This window comes from Ciconia boyciana, chromosome 6, assembly GCF_034638445.1.
Source record: "Ciconia boyciana chromosome 6, ASM3463844v1, whole genome shotgun sequence".
Taxonomy (NCBI): Eukaryota; Metazoa; Chordata; class Aves; order Ciconiiformes; family Ciconiidae; genus Ciconia; species Ciconia boyciana.
Window position 1 is genome coordinate 1,854,746 of NC_132939.1, and position 21,054 is coordinate 1,875,799.

General features: G+C 46.1%; 1 protein-coding gene across 4 annotated transcripts in view; it reads right to left on the reverse strand.

Annotated features, from left to right (window-relative positions):
• DAGLA (diacylglycerol lipase alpha) overlaps positions 1–21,054 on the reverse strand; it is a 74,355-nt gene that overhangs the window by 38,205 nt on the left and 15,096 nt on the right. The window contains exons 2-7 of one of the 4 annotated variants that reach the window (XM_072865933.1): positions 13,906–14,057; positions 13,270–13,409; positions 6,635–6,800; positions 3,481–3,619; positions 2,732–2,943; positions 238–339 (exon numbers count right to left, since the gene is read on the reverse strand). In XM_072865933.1, the coding sequence (XP_072722034.1) occupies positions 238–339; positions 2,732–2,943; positions 3,481–3,575 (409 nt within the window). In that variant the 5' untranslated portion in view covers positions 3,576–3,619; positions 6,635–6,800; positions 13,270–13,409; positions 13,906–14,057. Of the gene's footprint in view, positions 1–237; positions 340–2,731; positions 2,944–3,480; positions 3,620–6,634; positions 6,801–13,269; positions 13,410–13,905; positions 14,058–21,054 lie in introns of those variants that run through there. The other 3 variants (XM_072865934.1, XM_072865935.1, XM_072865936.1) reach the window with 3 other exon arrangements.

A 21,054-nucleotide genomic window follows, 5' to 3' on the forward strand; every position in this document is an offset into this window, starting at 1 on the left:
TCCCCAGCCAGACCCTTCCCTGGGAACATGAATTCTTGCCTCAGTGCAGACAGCACAAACAAATGAATAGAACAACTGTTCTGAGCAATAATGTCTCAGGAAAACAAGCACCACATTTACAGCTACAATCCACTTCCAACAGTCAATCCCCACATGCATGAATGAATTAGCTCTCCAAGGCAAAAGGATGTCTGCACATACACAGGAATGCACATAAACCACATTCCAAATACATACCCAAAGTGACACTCTTTGCTGTGATATCATTGCAGGAAGTGTAGTACTGCGTTAGCCAAACGATGCCCACAATAGCATACACAAACTCAATCACCAAGATAGCTGAAACAAAAGGAACACAATGGATAGTAGCAGCATTTCCCTGAGGATTAACAACTGCCTCCCCCCATCTTCTGGAGAGGAAACCCAAAGACAGGTTCTTTAGCAGGGCAGTTGCACAGAATAAATGACCGCAGGACTGGGCCCCAGTGCTTTGGAAGGTGATATTCAAGAAAATGAACCAAAAATGTAATGGGTCCTTAACACTAACTACTCCTAAATGACACAAGGACCACACGTGCACAGAGCTGTCGGTGCCTGTGGCTGTATCAGAGGTGTGAGTCAGATAGCCATACCTTCCGCCCACGACAGCGGAAAGACTCCCTTAGGTAACAAGAATCACCATGTAACAGTACCTAGGTCTTAACCACCTCAGACAGCTGGCATGATTCAAAGACATGAAATAACTAGTAGTCTGTATCCAGGATTAATCCTGCTTACTACACTTAGCAAATGTTCCCAGCACCTCTGCCCTTTGCAGTCCTTCCAGTAATAGTTCCCAGGACACAGTCCTTAAGGAGTCATTCACTGGCTCCTCAGTTTTGCATGATACCCTGGTAATGAACAAGAAACTGGGGGTCAACAGTGGCTCCCTGGAACAAAAAGTTGGGAAACACTGCTCTGAAGCGCTCATCCTCACACCTTCTCCATATATTACAACCCCAAAGTACAGATATGGAGAGGGTAAATAACTTGCTTAGTACTGCCTAGCAAGCCTTTGGTGGAGCTGAGACTGAACCCACATTCCAGCCTAGCCGACTCTAACCATCCACTCTCCTTATCCACGTGTCAGCACAGTATCTTTCTCTTTTGTGGCTTACTACAGACTCTTGCTATCCTGGAAAGACCAGTTCAAAGAGCCACACAGCAAATAGTTCTCAACAGCAGTGGGCAAGGAACCAGGGCTGGACCTGGCTCCTGATCAGCACAATCTATGTTCTTAAACTGAGCTAGGCTTTGCCTACCTTGGCTTGTCTCCCCTCTGAGATTACCTGCTGCAGGACAGGAGCAGCAGGAGCACAGACAAGACTTTCCTGGGTTCATATTAGAACTCTTTCCCCAGATTCATATGCGCTAAACAGCACATGCTTAAAATGGGACAGTCACATGGACGTTGCCCACACAATGGTCACACTCCTATTTCTATCAGAACTGATGAAGCCATTAAGAGTAAAAAGCCCCATCAGACAAGCATATATAAGACCCAAGGTACAGTATAAGTACAGATCCTGAACACATGTATAGTTTAAGGCAGACAAGGAAGAAAAGTGGATGATTCTTGGGTAGGAAAATGGCTATTTGGATTCTCTCTACCTCCCTTGCCCCATTTAGTCTGGTTTTAACACAGTGTTACTCAAACTGTCAGGCTTTATGTGCTTCCCTAGGGAGACTGCAGTGTGTCTGGGAAGCTGGAGAGAAAGATTTGTTTGCTATTCATGTTAATGATTTGCACTTAGCACTCAGAGGCAGAAATGTCTCCCAGACAGAGCTTTCAAGCAAGGTTATCCATATTTTAGCAAATTCTGCGGGAAAACAATCCAGCAAAAACATGAGATGCTTTGTTTGGAATGAGCTTGACTCTGCATCTCCAAAAGATTTATCTTAAAATCTTCACTCAGCACAGAAAAATCTGATCAAGTTTCTGTACCTGGAAGACAATGGAACAGAGGAGGGAAGACAAGCTAAAAAGGAAGCCCTGAATGAGAGATCAAGGAACAATCTCTTTTCTGATCTAGTTCTTGGTGGGTGAGTGAGACAGGAAATGTTTTTAGGAAGACAAGACAAATATGCACTCTCAGAGAGAGGATACAACCAGTGAGCAGGTGGTAAACCTATTTATCTCACGGTGCCTGGAGGTGGAGTATCAAAGTGCAGGTTGCTGGATGGAGAGATGCATCACATGTGAGTCAAGAGGTCAAGTATATGTCTCAAGGTAGGTGGGTGTAGACTTAAGTGTCTGTATGACAGGCAAGGACATGCACGTGCCTCAGGGTGAGAACTACCATGATTTACACAGACATATGCCTATATCATAGGAAAACGTGTGGAAAAAAGGTGGGGGAGAGGTGTAGATGCATCTCACTGTGGCAGATCTGTGTTGCGAGACAGAAGGGGAGCATATTTTGTTAGAGGAAAAGGATGTACCTGCATCGCAATGAGGATGACAAGTTAAAGGTTTGCTAGAAAGATATTTGGGGCATTGCATGAAAGTCTTACAGCACTGACAGGGTGCAGTATATGTGATGTATTCAGATGCATATCACATACAAGTGGCCATCTGGATGTCTTTCAGAAGCTGTGTGTTTGTCAGGGTGTGGGGAGAGAAGTCTTCTGCGATAGCAGATGGCAGTGTGGAGGCTGAGTCATTAGGAGGCCTCAGGCCGCTGCCTCTTACCCAGTCTGACATAGAGCACATACTGCATCGAGTCCCGGGGCTCTGTGTACAGGATACTGCCTCGCATGCTGAGCCAGATGATTGCCACCTCTGCGATCATACAACTGAGCAGGATGCCCAGGTAGCCTCTGCCGTGGTCCACCAGGTTAAGCGAGCAGGTCTCGTTGGGGTTGTACACCAGCCCAAAGAGCACCACAGAGAGGATCACAAACCTGCCAGTCACAAACCAGCTTGTTACCAGCAGTAAGCCAAAGAAAGCTGCATGTAATATCCCACGCCTGCTCTCCTCACAAAGCTAATGAGGATCCTCAGTGTCCCACAGCTATTCACAACTAATATTAATTTGTTCTGGAAACCTCCTCCCCACAAGCCATCCAGAGGGCCTGCTACCCCAGTCAGAACAATCTGATGATCTGTGTCAAGTCACATTATCCCATGGGATCTGCTACTCCAATTTTTTTTCCTGAGCCCCTGTACAGAAACACAGCCCCAAACTCCAGTGGACAACCTTGGGTAGCACTGGAGGATGCAGGAAGCTCTGGTCAGGCTCTGACTTTGGAACTGGAACTTAGAATAGAACTTATCCAAAGAAGCAGAAGCTGGAAACACATTGGTGTCTGTCAGAAATGCCCCAGACAAGCCTTCCAGACACACGTATAAGCGCAGGAAGTATTACAGCTGCAAGAAACAGGAATAGCAGAAAGAATTCATGGGAGAATTCAAACCATCATTCTGCCTTTCTCACTTACCAGGTGGTATGCAGGAGGAAGAGGAAGACGGCTGGCAAAACCAGGTCATCGCTGCCTACAGACCAGCGACGGCGGAACACAACGATCCCTGGCATGGCTAGCAGGTCTGAGGAAGTTCAGCAGGCACGACACTCACCTCCTGGAAAAGAACAGAATCAAAGATGCTGCTGACCATCTTCAAACCCCTCAGGAGAGCCTCACAACTCCACACTAGCAGAAGGACCGCACCTGAAAGCTATCCTATTTTACACCAAAGATGGCAGAGCTTCTTCCTTCCAGCACCAGGGGGCATGGCATGCTCGAGAAGGAGAGCACAGGAGAGAGGAATGTACAGTTTAGAGTGGGAAGTATTAGGTGAAGCAGGTGTGTAACTCACTGAACATAATTCACCACTCACCCAGCTCCACTTCACAAGATTACTTGGAATCCTGTTAGGGCTGCATGTTGGTAAGCAGTCACTGCAGGGTGCTCTGGACAGGTTATACTGGCCTCAACTCTAAAGAAGGCCCTATTATCATGTTCTTCCACAGGCACACCTGCTGCCTGCCTCTTTTCTTGTTGTCCAACAGTTCCCTCCCTCACTTGGCTCGGCAAGCCAAAATATCCATTAGCAGTTAGTGGTAGCATCTGGGAAAGCTATTGACTGGCTCCCAACAGCAAGCACTTACAGCTAAGGGAGCAAGCTCCTAGGAGATCTTTCACTCGACCATCAGTTGCACAGAAGCACCCTGCCAGCTCCACATCTCCTTTGTGTTCATGCTGGCCCTGACAGGCACTAGCAATTCAAAGGTCAAAGATTGAGGAGCTGGCTGTTCCTCCCCATGTTTTGTTTGTACTCCTATTTTTAAAGCTTCACAAACCCTTTAAAAAAGAAACAGCAGTGGTATAAGTCACGAGACTCCACAGGGCTATCCAGACACCTCCTCCCAACACAGCTCTCCCACACCATTGCAGTTCTGCTGTACATATTCCAGCTTGCTCCAGTCCAAGTCCACAGCATCAGAGCGGCTCAGTCCTTTCCTGCAGCATACCCTAACTCCCTTCCGTGCTTCTTGTGCAACACACTTCAACCATGACCCACAACCATGACTTCTGTTTGGTTTTGTCAATCTTTGGTTTCTGAGATTGCATCTATGTGGTCTGCCCACAGCCACCAGTGATCTCCTGACTGCAGCAGTCATTCCTGTTCCTCTCTTCCACGCCCTAAACCCTGTCACACTTCTTACCTGTACCCTTCTGCGCTACCACAGACCAGGGGCCACCACATGTTGGCCTGTGCCTCTCTGCTCCGAGCCAGCATCTCAGGAGTGCCAAGTTCTCCCAACTGATGCATCTCAGTCTCAAATCACAGCACTTCTCCTATTCTAACCCCACTAACCTCCCAACCTTCACATTCACACACTGCTGCCAGAGTGCTCCATCCGTGACCTGCAGTGACCACGCTGCTCCAAAGCTGCATCTCCAAAGTAATAACTGCTCTTTGTACTGATCTGGCAATTTGCTGTTAGGCTCACAGAGGCAAAAATGAAAGCATTCGCATTTGTTACTTATGGTGTAATCAGGATTTCCAACAGCATTTCAGAGGGAATATTATCTGCCGTACCTCATGCACCAGGCAAAAAAAAAAAACAAAACAACTTGTATATGATGTCTCTAATTTAGTGCTCTGGGTAGAAAAAGGGGAGGAGTGACATCATCACACTTAAACTAACTTGAACCTTCAAAGTAACACAAGTGTTGGTTTTGTGACAGACCACAGACTGTATCACAGCACCGACTGCTGCAGTAACAGAAGCTGCCTCGTCCCACCGAAACCTATCCACCAGTCAGGTGTGGTTACCCTATCTACTGTGCAGACCATCCCAAAACAGAGGAGTCTCCCCTCCTGTACCGACACCCACGGCCAGTGGACTAGACCTTCCTACCCGTTTCAGTCATCAAGTATTGAAAACCTACACAAATCTTTCACACTTTCCGGGAGATTCCATCGTTAACAGGCTGACACACTTCCAGTACGTTACTCACTTGGGTGAAGGAAACGCTCTATTCCACAAACAAAGCAAATGTGAAATTACAACACCATTTGGATTCACACTTCCTTAGCACATAATAATCAGAGCACTCAGTACATTGCAGCTCTACCTTCAAACTGCTCACTCCTCTGGCCATCTGGCAACTCCTTCTAGCCTTGCCGTGAATAACCCGCCTGCCTGTCATGCACCACCCATATAAAGCACTTATATCTTGAATATTGCTAACCCTGCTCAGTATATGGGGACACACTTTCCAGCATGCTCATTCACTCTGCCTCTGGCCACCGCAGCACCTCCCAGCCAAGCTCAGACCTCAGTTCCCATCATCCCTCGGCGTACGGCTGCATCCCGCCAACGCACTTTCCACAACTCTTCCACCTCTCCAGACGCAAGCAAGTTGTGCTCTGCCCGCTTTCACCACCCTCTGCCAGTTTAAGAGGCAGGGTATCAGCAGGAGCAGCAAACATCTAATGTGAATTCCTTATCCACAGCAACAGATGGGGACAGAGCAGGGCAGCCTGTCACTCACTGTCGTACATGAGAATACTCACTGTGGGACTGTCACTCCTAGCTGTATGCTTACCAGGCTCCCGGTGCACCGCAGAAAGAATCCCAATTAATTTTCAAAGACTGTCTATTAAAAATCTAAACCATGAGGTCTGGGGCCTTGCCCCCAGCTTGGAAAGAAGGAAGATGATAGAAGGCCTGAGACTGTAAAGTCCACCAAAAAAAAAAAAAAAAAAAAAGTCAAGCTCTCCAGTGTGAGGACTCTTTGGCTTCATCCCAGGGTAGCAGATCTCAGATCTCTCTTAACATTTAAGATGAAGAAGATATGGTCTAGCAGAAGAATTGGGAGGAAAGCAGAAGGTCAGAGTGCAAACAGCCCTGAGACCGCTGACCCCTAGTTTTGCAACAGCTGGAACCCTTTGCACTGCCCTTAAAATTGCTGTAAAGAATGCAAAATTCCTAGAACCTCGAAACCTGAACCCCAGTACAAGAAGCCCCAAGCTCCCAACATGGAAATTCGGGGGAAGCACATGCAGGCACAAGCTTTGTGTGCAAGGAGTCCAGAGCCCTTGACCCTCAGACCAGAGAAAGATCTACGGAAGCAGAAATCTTACATGGCATGTGGTCCAGCCGCTGCACATTCTTCTCTCCCGTAGGGGTATTTCAGGAAAAGTGCATATCCACGGAGACGGACATCACAAGCGAAGGAGGGAACAGCAAACTCTTCTTGCAGCCATTGAAAATCCCACTCGGCAAAGGGAAGGACGGCGTGGTGACTGCCTGCCGACAGAGCCGGGCATCATCTTCAGGGCAACTCCCTCCCTCCAAGCCAGCAACCTCATTTATTCGTCGGGGCTGCCGAGAGCCACCGAGGCAGGGGTCGTGACTCCCCCCTTCCACACCCCCGGCACCCTGGGGAAGGAAGTGACATCATCCCTATTCTGAGGAGACTGTACGTGAATTGTGGGAAGGAGGACTGGGAGCGAGAGCGGGGGATGCTGGCAGAGACGCACGGAGCCGGGAGAGAAGGAAAGCCCTCCAGCAGCGAGCGCAGCAGCACAAGCCTCCTCCCTCTCGCCGTCCAGAAGCCGGCAGGACCGGGAGGGCTGCGGCCGTGATTCGGGCTTGTCCCGGAGCCCCGGCTGTGCACGGGAAGCCCCTCGGCTGCGGCGGATGGCATCAGGCGGCGGTGCCGGAGCAGGGCCGGGAAAGGCTCAGGGCCGGCGGTCTCTCCTCTGGCATGTACTGAATGGCCAGGGGGAGGGGAATTGGCCGGGACACAAAAGGGGCACAGAGAGGGGGGCCCACCCCGGTGACAGAAAGGAGAGACTGTTCCAGAGGAGCAGCCTCTCCCGAGCCTTTTCAGCCGTTAATTCCTTGTGACATGCTCTGGGGTATGACAGGATGTGGGGGAAGGGGAGAATTAGCTGTCTGTAGGGGAAGGCTTAGAGAAAAGAGCAAGAAAAAAAAATGCTACAGCAACACAACATTCCAGCTAAACCTAGGAGATTTAGTCTAATCCAGCATCCCATCACATCTGACATTCGCCTCAGAAGAAGGTATACAAGTAAATACAAGCTGAACGCGGCTGTAGCTGAAGGAAAAGGGCTGTGTGTAGATCTTGCACCATGGGAGACCACCCACACCACGCCAACACCCCAGGAGAGAATCAGCTACTCCCCGCTACCCAAATCCACAAGCAGAATTTGCTTTAAGCTCACGGCATCACGCAGACACCCAAGGCACATTTGCACCCACACAGCGCAACACACTAACGCCCTGCAAAGCCTCCCCAGAAACTCCTTATCTCTGGATCCACAAGGGCTCGAAGACTCGCTCGGCATCCCTACCTCAATCACCCTAAATCCTCCTCCTGGTCCCCACTCAACCTCCTGCAGTTCAGACCACTACTTGCTATTCCTGTCAAGCAGGAGATGGGAGGCCAACACCACACTGAAATCGGATCCGCCCGTGCCAATAGTTTCTTCTCACTAGCAGGAGGAAGCCCGGCTAGCCCAATATATTTGTCACCTACCTTTCCCCTCGGCCTGAGATGGTGACCTGCTTGCAACTTGACACAACCCAGGTACGACAAAGCAATCCCATCTCATCTGCGTTTCATATCTGTCAGCACCCTCTTTCAGCTGGTCTCCCCAAATTCTGCCTCAACTCTAGAGTCCTACAGTATTATTCACCCAACAAACTCCCTCAAATTAATAACTGTTCAAAGCCCAGCGACCAGACCTTCATCTTCACTGCTCAGGGCTACAGGAAGCCCAAAAGAAAGGGGATTTCTGGGTCTTAGCTCTGTGGATGGTTGCAGGATTCACTACCGGACAAAACCCTTCGCTGTTCTGCAGAAATCCAGCAACGTGTACTGACGCTACATGCTGATCCTCCCGGTGGCACGCTCCTGCAGTACTGGATGAAATGCCACCGCGTTCCCAGGGAACGTCCCAGCCCCAACCTGCTGTCCCGCTGAGAAGTCATAGCCCAGGACTGCCAGCTCTCACGGATCATCTGCTAGAGCTGCTTAGGAAAACCCATCTGGAAAATGGAAACAAAACAAGCTTTGTGTCGTGGCAGCTCAAACAGCAGCATTTCCTTGGGGGTCATTTTCTGCTCCTCCGCTTGCCTGTGCTACCACAGCAGAGGCACTTTCTGTTCCCCCTGACAGCACAACCAGGTCGCCTTGCCCAGGTATCCAGAGACACCTGTCCTGAGGGCACAGCGTGGGTGCTGCAGCCTGGCTCGAGAGCCCCGAGAGGAGAAGAGGGGCACCTCCAAGGTAAGCCCCGAGAGTCACCTGAGTAGCCCAGGCAGGCACAGGACAGTGTCTGAGCATCCCCAGATTAACTCTATCCACTTAGGTCCTCTAGAACTGCCTTCCGCCTCCTACCACACAGGATGGCAACTGCAAGTACTCCTCCCCAGCACTGCACAACCTTCCTCGTCTCCTTCTATCAACAGAACCATGTTCTGTGCCTTGCCAGTATAGCTGCATTTCCTCTCTTTCTGGAGTTATTTATTAGAGCTGTTGAAGCTCTCTGTACTTGTTGTAGATGCCAAAGTGTTTTTATACTGAAGTGAACTAAAAAAGCAACAGCATTGTAAAATAACCACGTTTGTCAAATTCAGGTGACCAAAAATTACATTCAGCATGCTTAACTATACAGCTCCTGACCCTTAAACATCTGCTGGTTCATAAAATACAAACCCTTCCCCTGAAATAGCACTTCACTAACAGATAGGGTTCCAGCCCTATCAAGTCACCCCTACCTGAACCCCACATCCTTCCTTTCCTCACAAGCATGTCCCACATGGGACATGGGCCTTCTACCCCAGGTTGGGTCATCAGCCCTGCAGCTTACAGAAACCTCCTGTTCCCATTAAGCATGCCTTTCTATAAGCACTTGCTGTACTTGACAGAAATCATGACTTAGAACTTGGATCAAACTTCATCTGTCCTCGTCCAGCTATTTTTAAGGGCCTTAAATGGAGCTCTTTCTGAGCTTGGTTCCTCACAATCTGGGAATTGTTCTTCCCTCGCAGGGAGAAGGGGGGATGTGATCCCATCCCTACAAAATATCCTGAAGCTGGCTAGGAGGCATTTGCTTGCCTATGTCTGCACACATACAAACCCCTCTCTCCCTCCAGCACCTCTTGCAGGACCCAGCGTGCAGCGGGAACTGGACAGCAAGGTCTGTTGCTGTCTATCTCCCCTATACAATTTACCCATAACAACCATCAGCAAGAAACAGCAGAAATAAGTGGTAGGACAGATGAAAAAAATATCCAAACCTTCAAGAAGTGCCCTTCCAGGGTGGGAATATCTCAGAGCATCTTATAAGAGGGAGGAATACCTACTCAACACACACACAATGTGGAACAGAGGCTCATAACATAAGGTGGGGGCAAATTACACAGCATCAAAGGAAGAGGAGCCCTTCCAAGACAGGGCTGCCTTTTACAAGTGGCAGAAGATATCCGTTGTGAGCGATGCCTGCAGGAATTGCAGAGAAAGCTCCTTCCCTGGGGGGAGATGGTACAGCAGCTGCCAGAATGTTGTGAGGATACTTCTAGCATGACTGAATATGGTTAAGGGAACACATCTGTACTTTAAAGAATAGCGTACGTATTAACGTAACATCTAAGAGCCATATTTACAACCAAGCCACAGACTGCTCAGCAGGGGCAGGGAATGCTGGCAAAAATCAGTGGGGCCTTTAATTTTGGAATACCAATTTCACACCTACTTTTAAGATTCTCCTTTACAGTCTTCCATTTTCCAAGGAGAAGGAAATAAAATGAGTCTGCCAGAGCCATGAGACTAAGCCATCGGGTTTGAGAAAGGAAAGGTTCAAAAAGCCTCTTGTGGCTTGGCATATTTCAGATGCAGCTCCCCCAGGATAAGGCCACTGCACCACAATCATCTCACTACAATGTCATCATTACAGAACTAATATGATTAGGATAGATCTGGAATTACAATACTGCCCACTGACACAAATACCCAAAATACATCTTGGAGTATAAACTGACCTTCAAAACCCAGGGGACAAGAACTTACCTGTATGTCCCACCAGCTTAAATCATAAATGCTGGCATAAATACACCCCTGGAAGTGCAACGGTGACGGTCACAAGAATATATTGGTAGTAACAGGAACAGACTGCCCAGTTGGCCCAACACTGGCCCATCTCCATCTCAGCTTATTCCTCCCTAGCATTTCTTCACAAAGCCCCTTTGCCTCAGGTAGCATAAACACATCAAGATGGTTCCTAAGTGTATGTGCTCCTTGCTTAAATCCATCCCCTTTGTCCCTTACTCCAAACACCTCTTGCCTTGAGTAGAAATAGCTCTCATGAGTCCCACACTATCTTCAAACATAGACAACATCTCCTACCCATTACCTTCCTGAACCTCGCAGCCTTACAATTTATACCCTTGAATTTCAAAAGCCTCTTATCAGAGTTTTTCTTAAACAGTTCCTCTTCTCTCATGAGAAAAAAAAAAAAAAAAGAAAAATCAGCTCAAAACCTTACTACTAATGCAGAAGATTTAGTATCACATTTGCTATTCACTCCAAACCGGTTATCTTCCTGTAGAACGACGCTGTGCACAACACGCTGCAAAGGGTGCAACGCTGACATATCACCTGCTCTTGAGCAATAGTATTGAGAATCCCAGGTAGTCTAAGCCGTTAACTGAGATGTCAAAACTCACCAGTATTTTTAAAAAGAGATGCTACCATTAAAATAGTTAATCTAGATTTTTGGGCTCTGCACACAAAGGATTCAAGTTTTCAAGGATTTTTCTGCAACTGCAGGGATTAGTATTTTTCCCCTAACAACAACAGGAGAGAAAGTGATCATTTAAGAAAAAAAACCAAATACTCTGCCAGTTGGCAACATCCATTTGCCTTCATTCAATGGAGTTGCACACAAACATGCAATATGCAAGGGGAAACCAGATAAAATTCTCACCTTTAGCCTGTGACAGCGGCTCATTTGCTTTTGGAAGGCTGGCTAGCTATACCACTGCTGCCTTCAGGAATAAAGCTATTCTTTGCAAAGTTGAATACATTTTCTGAATGATTATTTTTTATTACAGAGACACCAGAACAGCCAATGTATCCGCTTGGCATGTACTTGTCCACAGAGGTGGTGTTTTCAGGAAAGTACTACCTTGCAAGTATTACCTTGCAAATCTCATTGGTTTTAGGGCAAGAGCATGGAAAGGTCCTAAGTAGAGTTAAATGATACCAAAACACTACTATTTACACCACTTGTCCACAAGTTTTTGACCACCAGTTAAAAGCAGGATAAGGGATCCACTGAATTAAAGAGAAAACAAAGGAATTCTCTACTTTGGAATATGCCTCCTCTAATCAACTGGTATCAGTTCAGAGCCTGTTCCCAGGGATCGCAGTCCTGCAAGACATGGTAGATCCCAATGGTTCCCTCCGGGAGGATATCCCCTCACAACCCCCGCCATCTCTGTACCACCCTCTGTTTCATGATATACAAGCTGAACACCCCTATCCTGGCAGCACTCTCAGCACCCCTCTCATGAACAGAGCACCCATTTCCAGCAAGTGCGTTTAATAGGTGGATTTGCCAAGGGTGCCGCCTGCCTTAGCTGCAGTTAGTAAGATGTGTGTGCAAATAGGAAAAAAACCAAACTAGCAGGATCTGAAGTCTCCCCTCCCCTTTTGTTCCAGCTGGGATACCCCACAGGCCAGGATTTGTCCATGGGGAAAAAGGAAGCACTTTGTAGGGATAAGCACAGTCCACCTCTTAAAAGCACTTTAATTTTAGTACATAAAGACAGCGATCACCGTGAGACATTTCAACTGCCCAAATTAAAGGAAGAACAGTGTTCTGAGAGAGATGAAAAGAGCCTCACCCTACAGCTCCAAGATTACTAGTACTCTTCTCCTTGACCTCAGTAGGAGCACAATTTAACTCCAAGCTTCATACTTGTCAGACTACAGAAAATTAAAAGGCTTCATGAATAACTGGTCAAGAAACAACAGAAGTTGACAGATAAGCTTACCTTAAAATAAGCCACTTTATTGAAAACCTAGGAGCGGAGAAGGAGCACAATCCAAGTCTGCTGACACTACTTTAGTTAAAAACAACACCCTATCGTTGTATCAATGCCGACATATCTGCAACCACCTACATTTTGTGCTAGCGAAGCCCACAATCTGAGCTTTCTGACGATTCCAAGCTTGAGCAAAAATAATGGCCAAGTTGCTAGGGGGAAAAAATGTATTAAAAAGTGAAACTAATTTTGTGTTTTAAATAGAACTTACTGTTCTACAGGGTAATAAAATCTGCTAATGCTTAATAGTCAGCAACCAGTGACAAGAAAAGCTTGGCTCGAACAGGGCAGGGAAAGGATGTAGAAAGATAACATTCAGATGAGTTGACCTAAGTCTGTAGATACAGCAGGCACCTCGCTTTCAAAAACAGCTGGGCACCCCAAATCTGACTGGCATCAGCAGGCAATGCAAACAACCCTGGTCAACCCACGCTCACATATGTGGTACAATAGTTAATTTTTCCTGGATACAATTATTGGAGATCAAAGTTCTTTGTTTTTGTTGTAATATCCCATGACTATATTCGTAATTTGTTAATTCATGGCTGTAAACCACACAACCATTAATTTGTCTACAGCAAAAATAACAAGGACTGGATTAAGTCAGCCAGGGCAGAATGAAGTGGTAAATGGTACTTACGAATGGAGTATTTCAGATGTAGCTGACTGGTGCCAGTCTGACAGCCTCATTTCTTTAGGCAAGCTATTTTTCACTACAATACTGGCAAATTCAAATCTGTCAGTTTTACTCCACCCTGGAATGCTTATCAGATCAGCCACCTTAAAAAAACAGGAGAAAAAAAATCAGGAGGAGCATATTTCAAGGTAAAAAAAAATAATATATATATATTTTTTAATAGATATTTATATAAATATATATATATTCAGCAGACATATCCCTGCTACAGCTAATCTTGAAGTGACCTGCCTTTAGGAAGAGAGAGGACAACTCCAGCCATACCGAAAAGTAATTGCCTCTCTACGATACCACAGGCAGGCTCCTGGCTTCGTAGTTTACACTAGTGGGCAAACAGTTTTCCCAATAACTTGACTCATTGCTTCAGGAATTCCCTAGAGGATGAGTCACATACAGGGAAAGCCACCAGTCATTCTACGGGAGCTAAACGGACCACCGCTGCCAATATGAGAAGAGTGAAAGAAGTGGGAGAACAGAAGATCAGTGCCAAACTCGGGAAAACTGTGCGGTCAACAACACTCCTTGGCAGTCCTTCCCTGCTCTCCTCCCCAAAAAGCATGCCGACGAGCAGAAGCACACCCGTTCAAGCAGCAGAGAGGCAGCACCAGGCTCCGGAGTGAAGGGAATCGCTGTGGAGCGGTTTCCTCCACGTGCAGCTGCCAGGACAGACGGAGGAAATGCTGGCTCTGCTCACATCCAAGGACCGCTTGATACAGGAAGGGAAGGTGTCTCTGGAAGGGAAAGATGCTAAGGAATTAAAACCAGTGCCTCTTCTCCCTCCCCCCCAGCACTGAAGGGGATATAGTTGGGAATAATAGGGGCAAGATTTCAGGGCCTCTAGCTTCTTCACTCCACATCGCAACCCCCTGTTCACCAGGGTTCACAGATCACGCTTCTTTTTCTGCTTCACAACCCACTACAACTTCTCCTGTGATTTTTCTTTTTCTCACATCCCATTACTAAGTGGTTAGGCAGGTATATGCCCAGTTGGAAGTCAAAAATGCTGAGAATCACTGCTATGTGGCAAGCCCTTTGGTAGACTAAACCCTAATGCGCCTTTTCTTAATACAATTTGTAATCGGTAAATGTGGATGCTAACTATGTGAAACTGCCAGGCTCAACTACATTGGAAATGGCTTCAAACAGTCTAAACCTTACTTGGATACAATCTGTCCTCATTTTACTGGTGCCGCCTGTTTATTTCAGTGATTTCCCTCAATCACGTCCCTGGTCATGAGGCCCTGGGCTGACAGTTCTGTTTCTAATCAAACATCTGGTCCCTACGTTGTTTCTCTGGTCTCCGACTTCTACATTTGCACTAAAATGCATCTGCTGATCTTGTCAGACAGCTTGTGCCTCCACTTGGGTTCAGATTGCCACTTTTGCTTCATATTCTTTACTTTGGGCAAGGACATGCCTGTATCTTACATTCCTGGAAATCAGACTGAAAAGATTGGGTCATCGAGGTCATACACCCCAAAGGCCATGCATATTGTCCTGTCCTTAAATCACCCAGGATGAGATCTGAATTTAAGAGCTCTCTCTAGGTTACTGTAAATGACTCAATTAAGCTCTCACGGTTTTTCCATGTCATTCACCATGAAGGATTCCTTCTTATAACTCGCAACAAATTACCCTTTGCTAAATGTTCTCCCATTACATCTCTACTCCCACAAACAGCCCCAAACAGCAGTTAACCTATTGCACAACTATCTTTTAACAGGTCACTCCAAAACCATGAAGTCCTAGAAGCCCACCTCTCCTACCAGTCCCCCGTGATCCCTGAATCTGTTTTCTTCCAACGTTCAAATGAAACTCCCAGCAGACAAACACCAACGTGCTATTCAAGGGGCACACCTCATTCTGCAGCAGTATTTCAGAGAGTATTCTCGAGTGCTGCAATTTCCCTGAAAATACTGTGTCTGTATTTCATTGCAAATGCACGACTGCCTTCTCCTGTTACTCCCCAAACCTTCCCAGGTTCCCACTTTCCAATAGCTTTTTCCTCCCGAGAGGATCAGCCTTGCACCTTATTAAGCAGAATCTCTTCTATTTCTTGCCCACAACTCTGGATTTCTTAGAGCCTTCACTGAAAATTCATCTAACATCAGGATATACTGCAAGCAGAAGTATCAGTTATTCTTGCAAACACATTTTATAAAACAGAACCTAAAGCAATATTTATGGCATCCTATTTAGAAACCTAACTCTATATTGCCGTCATTCCCCCTCTTCCATATAACTGACTTCACAGAAGTAACCTCAAAAAAAACCCAAAAAAACCCTGAATCCATTTTTTCCCCCAACGAGATCTTGTGAAGTCTAATAATCTCCTAGCATCCAGAGGACCGCTGATTTCCAGAGGACGGCTTCTCTTGGCACGAATCCAGGCCACGTGCCCGTATCATGGAGCATATCCACTTTCACTTGAATGTTTACCCTGGGGCATTAACGAAGCAAAGATCAAACACCAAAGTAATGAGCTCTAACTGGTAAAGGGCTCATTTAAAGCGCCTGTGTTGCTCAGGCACATGCAGAGGCAAAGGTAGGCATTTTTACCAACACGAGTGTCAGCACAGCAGTGACTACCTCTAACGTACACCCCACAAAGCGTAAACACCACATCGTATTTGCTAAAATCCTATACCAGAGAATTGTGAATTTCAGCTTGGAATTTTCCTTGACTTGGATAATATCACTTACATACATACACTGTAAGAGGCCTTACAGCATGCGACAACAGAGCATTGCCACTGTCTGTCACAAACACAGATAGTAACCATCTGTATCTGTACACTGACCCTCCGCTGTTCTCAATCCATCACTTTGGGTACTCAAAAGGAAGCTTTTCAGATTTTAAAGGAAACAGGCTTTCAAGGTAAATGACAGAAGAACAGCTTTGTATTGACTAACATGATTTTCTCATCCTAGACCAGCCCAAATTAGTACAGATTAGAATCTTAAAAAGATTTTTCTATTGTTCCTAAGCTCAAAGTGAACATTTGAAGCCGAACTCTGAACTTTCAGATGCTGACTTCTGCTGCAACTTCAGAAGAAATGTGGTTCTGCCCCTCCCATCTCGCGGCTTCCACCTCAGTGCACGAGAACAGCCCTTGAAATAAAACAAATGATCAGGCTAAGTATTCCCAGGAGAAAAATCTTTCTTTCTTCCTGCCTGGAGAACACAGTCTTCTAAAGAAAGCTGCAGCTCTGACCCGGCTCATGTAAAGCTTGCTAATTACAGTGAAAATCTGAAGAAAGCAAGAGCAGGAGGGAGGGAGAGCTAGACTCCAGCTCTCTGGCTCACACAAATGACAGCTTGAGCAAACTTTTCCTGCCTCAGTGGTTGCTGCTATAAATAACACCCTCCAGGGCTCACTGCTGCAGGAACCCAAGTCCCAGTCACCTCACAGAGACCCTCTGAAGTCTGCGCTGCTCTGTACACACGAGCTTTAAGAGCAGCCTCCTTCCACAGTTATGCACACACCAACATGCTTCTCCTACACACAGCTCCTCTCTCATACATAGTCCCAGACCTGCTAGTAACAGCACCTTCCTGTGTTCAGAGCAGTCCTGTTCTCACACACACACACACACACCGCTTTCTGAAAGCCTCCCTTGTCTCTTCACCCAATCCTTTAGATTTTATGCATCTTCTCTCGCCTCTGGCAACCCACTCCCCCATTAGTCTGTCATTCTCTTACACCCTTTTCTTTTTCACTCTCCACATTTTCTGTGGTTTCCCTTGATTACATTGCTTTGCAGCCCTCCATCTATTTCTCCACATTTTTGTTGCTAAGATGCCCTGGAGTATCTTGAGACAAGCAGAGCTCCTCCTTCTAGCTGCTGATAGCTGTTCTCTAGCCCCAAAGGCTTGTCCGTTAGGAACCCAGAGAAGATCACTGAGAAAGAGTGCAGCGTGCCTGCAAGAAGTAAAATCACCAACTGTTCAGTGCATGCAGCTCCAACTCCCTCCCGGTTTAGGAAATTAAGTCCTAAATTCAGACCCAGTGGAAATAAAATCCGGGCAGTTCCCCTGTGACTTACCAGTTTGCTTTCCCTCTAGCCACTTTCTCCAGCTGGTGCTTCAGATAAAGATGCTGTAACCACACGTGCAGCGCTGCTGCAAGAGGCACGAGAAAGCAAACAACAGCACAGGTCCCACACCTCTACATACCACCAATCACTGGGACAAGCAGACCAAATGCTTCCTCCTCTTCCTAGAAATTCTTGCCCATCCAGTGCTTCCCTAATGACACAGCAAGATAAAACTGAAATTCTGGGCTGAATCCTGCCAAGCTGAAGTACTAGACTCTTCCTGAATCTCAGATTTGGATGTGTGTGATAGAAGGCAGGAATCCTATTTTCATTTTGCTTATGTAAGCAAGGATGAATCAAGCCCAGGTTTCTCTGATCTTGTGTCATATTTAAGCCTTACATATATATATATATATATATCTCTTTCCATAACCCAGAGCTAAAAAGCCCTTCTCTTCAGACAGAGCCTCCATTAGCTACACTTCTAAACACCAGCACACACATCCCTCCTCCGCAACACCCACGCACAGCACCTTCTGCACACACATACAGCACATAATCTGCATGCGTAGCTCATCTACAGAACCTCCAGGCCCTTGGTGGCTGTGCCTTGCCTGGCAGTTACACAGCACACGCACCTCAACCCTCCCCTCACTAGCAAGTATCCCTTCCTGCTGCTCCCCAGGGAGAGCCAGTAGATGAGTAGAGAATTCAGTTGCTAGCTCAGTAATTATTTAATTAGACAACTCAATTTTAGAAGATCTCTGCTCCTACTTCAGTTCTATAGTCTTCTAGTTTTCCAGCTATGAGTCCTGCAAATACTCTTACTTTGTCTTATACTTATTTACTCAAACTTTTTTCCTGTTCTGTCACAGAGCTTATAGACGACTTCTGCCTGTTTTTCTCTGTGGGTTCATTGCTATAGACCCTGGAGTTCGAACAGCTAATCACCATCTCATCCTCTGCTCCCCAAACGTCTGACAAACTCAGTCCTACAGGTAGCACAGCTACATGTTCCCATCTTCAGTCAGGGTACCATGCATCTCCTCCTCATAGCATGCCCAAGTTCTCACACGTCTTTCCTAAATTAGCACTCTGCCATTTGTTTCAGGTGTCTCCTTGATATACTGGCCATCTATATCTTTCTCCTTGATATACTGACCATCTATACCTTTCTACTCTACCTTACAGCTCTTCCAAAATCCCAGTTGCAGGATACTTTCCAGCTGACTTTCCTTGGGCCTCTAACAGGAACATCACATAACAAGCTATTTACTGCCCATTTCATTACTCTGGCTCCAGAAGAAGGTTACATGAAGGGCCTGCATGAAGCAGACTGTGGGGATTACTGTATGCTCCTTCATACAAATGCACGCATAGCATAGCTAATTGTATAAGATCTCAATGTAAGCAAAGTGTTTGTAGCCTGTCCCAAGGGCTGCCTTGATATTTTCATGAAGACACATATATTTTTCTCCCTGTTGCCACCATCCTCCTTGTTTCCATATACTCCCCACTTTCTCTCATTAGCAGCTGCTGGAGAAGGCACTAAGCACATGTTGGTAGGAGCTAGAAAAGCCTGTCACTACAGGGACAGCATCGCTATCCTCTTGGCCATCCAGCTCTATACCTAGCATGAGTTTAGCAAAGATGGACAAAAGTGAGGTGAAAGGAGGCGAGGCAGAAGCAGATATCCCATGTGACAAGAGGAGAGCTGAAGCAGTAGAAATACCCTGAAAAAGCATTCCTTGGCTTCAAGCAGCTGTACAGACATGAACTGAAAAGCACAGACTGCAGCTGCCCGTTTCTGTGGCTAACAACTGGTTATACTGAAAGAACACCAGGAACAATTCTTCCCCAAGCTAATGGAGTGCAGGAAACATGAAACTAGCCACACACAGGAGTCCACCAACTCCAGTGCTGCGGACTGCTAGGACTATGGTAGGAGGTACAAAAAAGCAGCAGGACACTATTCAGGACATAAATCAAAACCATGGTTACTAAAATATAGAGAGGAGAATCATGAAAAGAAGATGAAAGGGATCAGAGATCACAAAAGAGGGACTGGGAAAGGAGCTAGGTATCCTCTCCCTGCCAAAGAAGTGGACACAATTTAGGTACAAGCTCTGTCTAAATGTCATCAGTTTGGTGCCAATGAACTGCAACGGAGAAAGAAACAAGACCAGCCATCTTACCTGTGAGCAAGTAACACATGAAGAGATCTGCCAGACAAAACAGCCCAGCCACCCAGCTTGCCTGGCACCCAGCTACAGACCCTCTGGGGAAAAAGAAAAAAAAAAAAACCACCATCCTATTTTCAAAGTTGACTCAGTTGTGCTATTCTCCTTTCAAAAGACAGTGGACTGGCATAATGTGCTCCTAAAACTATCCCTGAAGTCCATGCCTGTCTGAATTGAACAAGAAAAATGTCATCTTTCCTGAAGAAAATCAGCAGGGTCATCCTCAGAGCTGTACATAGCCTTGTTATCTGCTCCCAGGTACAATTACAAGAGCTGTGAGGATGAATGCTCTGGGACCTGGCTGCTGTACACCCTGGACACAAGCCAGGTAGTCCCAGTTCAAATCTCTATGTTGAACTAACTTCTATGGCAAAATTAAGACATCAATAACTTCGCAGTTTTTGTAAAACAAAGGAAAGCAATTTCACTTTTCCATCAATGAGAAAGATCAAGAACAGAAGCTGACCCCAAATCTTGCCCAAAGAACTTACTAACAGAGGCAGGCTCATACTCAGAAAACGGAAGGGATCACTACTCCAACAGCCATTGGGAAAAGGATGCATTTTTAAATTTATTTCTGTAAGAGAAGCCACCTTTCGTCTAACCTAGCAGATAAGAATTTCAAATGCTAAATGAGTCTTCACACTTGAACTTATAATCCAAACAGGATTAAAAAAAAAAAGCTGTTTATTCAGATATACGCCAGGACAAGTGACTGGCTCTGAGCCGACACAGTTTTAGGCTATTAGAAGAGAAAGTACTTTTCCTCTTATGCTGTAGGCAATGCATCATTATCCCTGTAATTAAATTTAGTGCCTTTGTGGCAATGCCTTCTGAAGGATTTATCTAGGTGTGGACTTTTTTCCTCTTTCCTTTAGTTATATTACAATTAACCATGAAGTGTCCGTTCATTTAAAGCTTTTCAATTGGGCTGCAGAAGTAAACGCCTGAAACATTCCTTGGTGAGAATGTTATAATAATCTTGGAAGAGATCACAAGCACAAGATCTGGCGTTTGGCAACTCATTCATTTATTGTTGTTGCCAGTGAACTTTCAAAGCCTGCAAAAAAAAAACCTCTTTATTTAATCTTTTTCAGTTATAGGATTTGATTCAGATCCTCATCCTCAATTAGTGCTCAAAGGCCTCAGAGCTATACTATATTGCAATTAACCCAGCTGATTAACACATAATCAAGCACCTAAGTATCAAGCATAAGCCTAGCCCAGGTCTGAGCTCTTCTGCATCACAATCCTGAGCTACTTTTTTTCCCCTCAATTTCTTCACTCAGTCACTTAAATTCTGAACACAGGCACAAACATTCAAGCTGAGATTTCCTACAGTTCTTTTCTGGGCAATGTGGGAAAGTGTTCCCAGCCCTTTTGAAAAGGAATTATAGGAATTACGCCTGCATTCTTGCAGAAATGTTTTGTTCGCCTTAAACTCTGCATG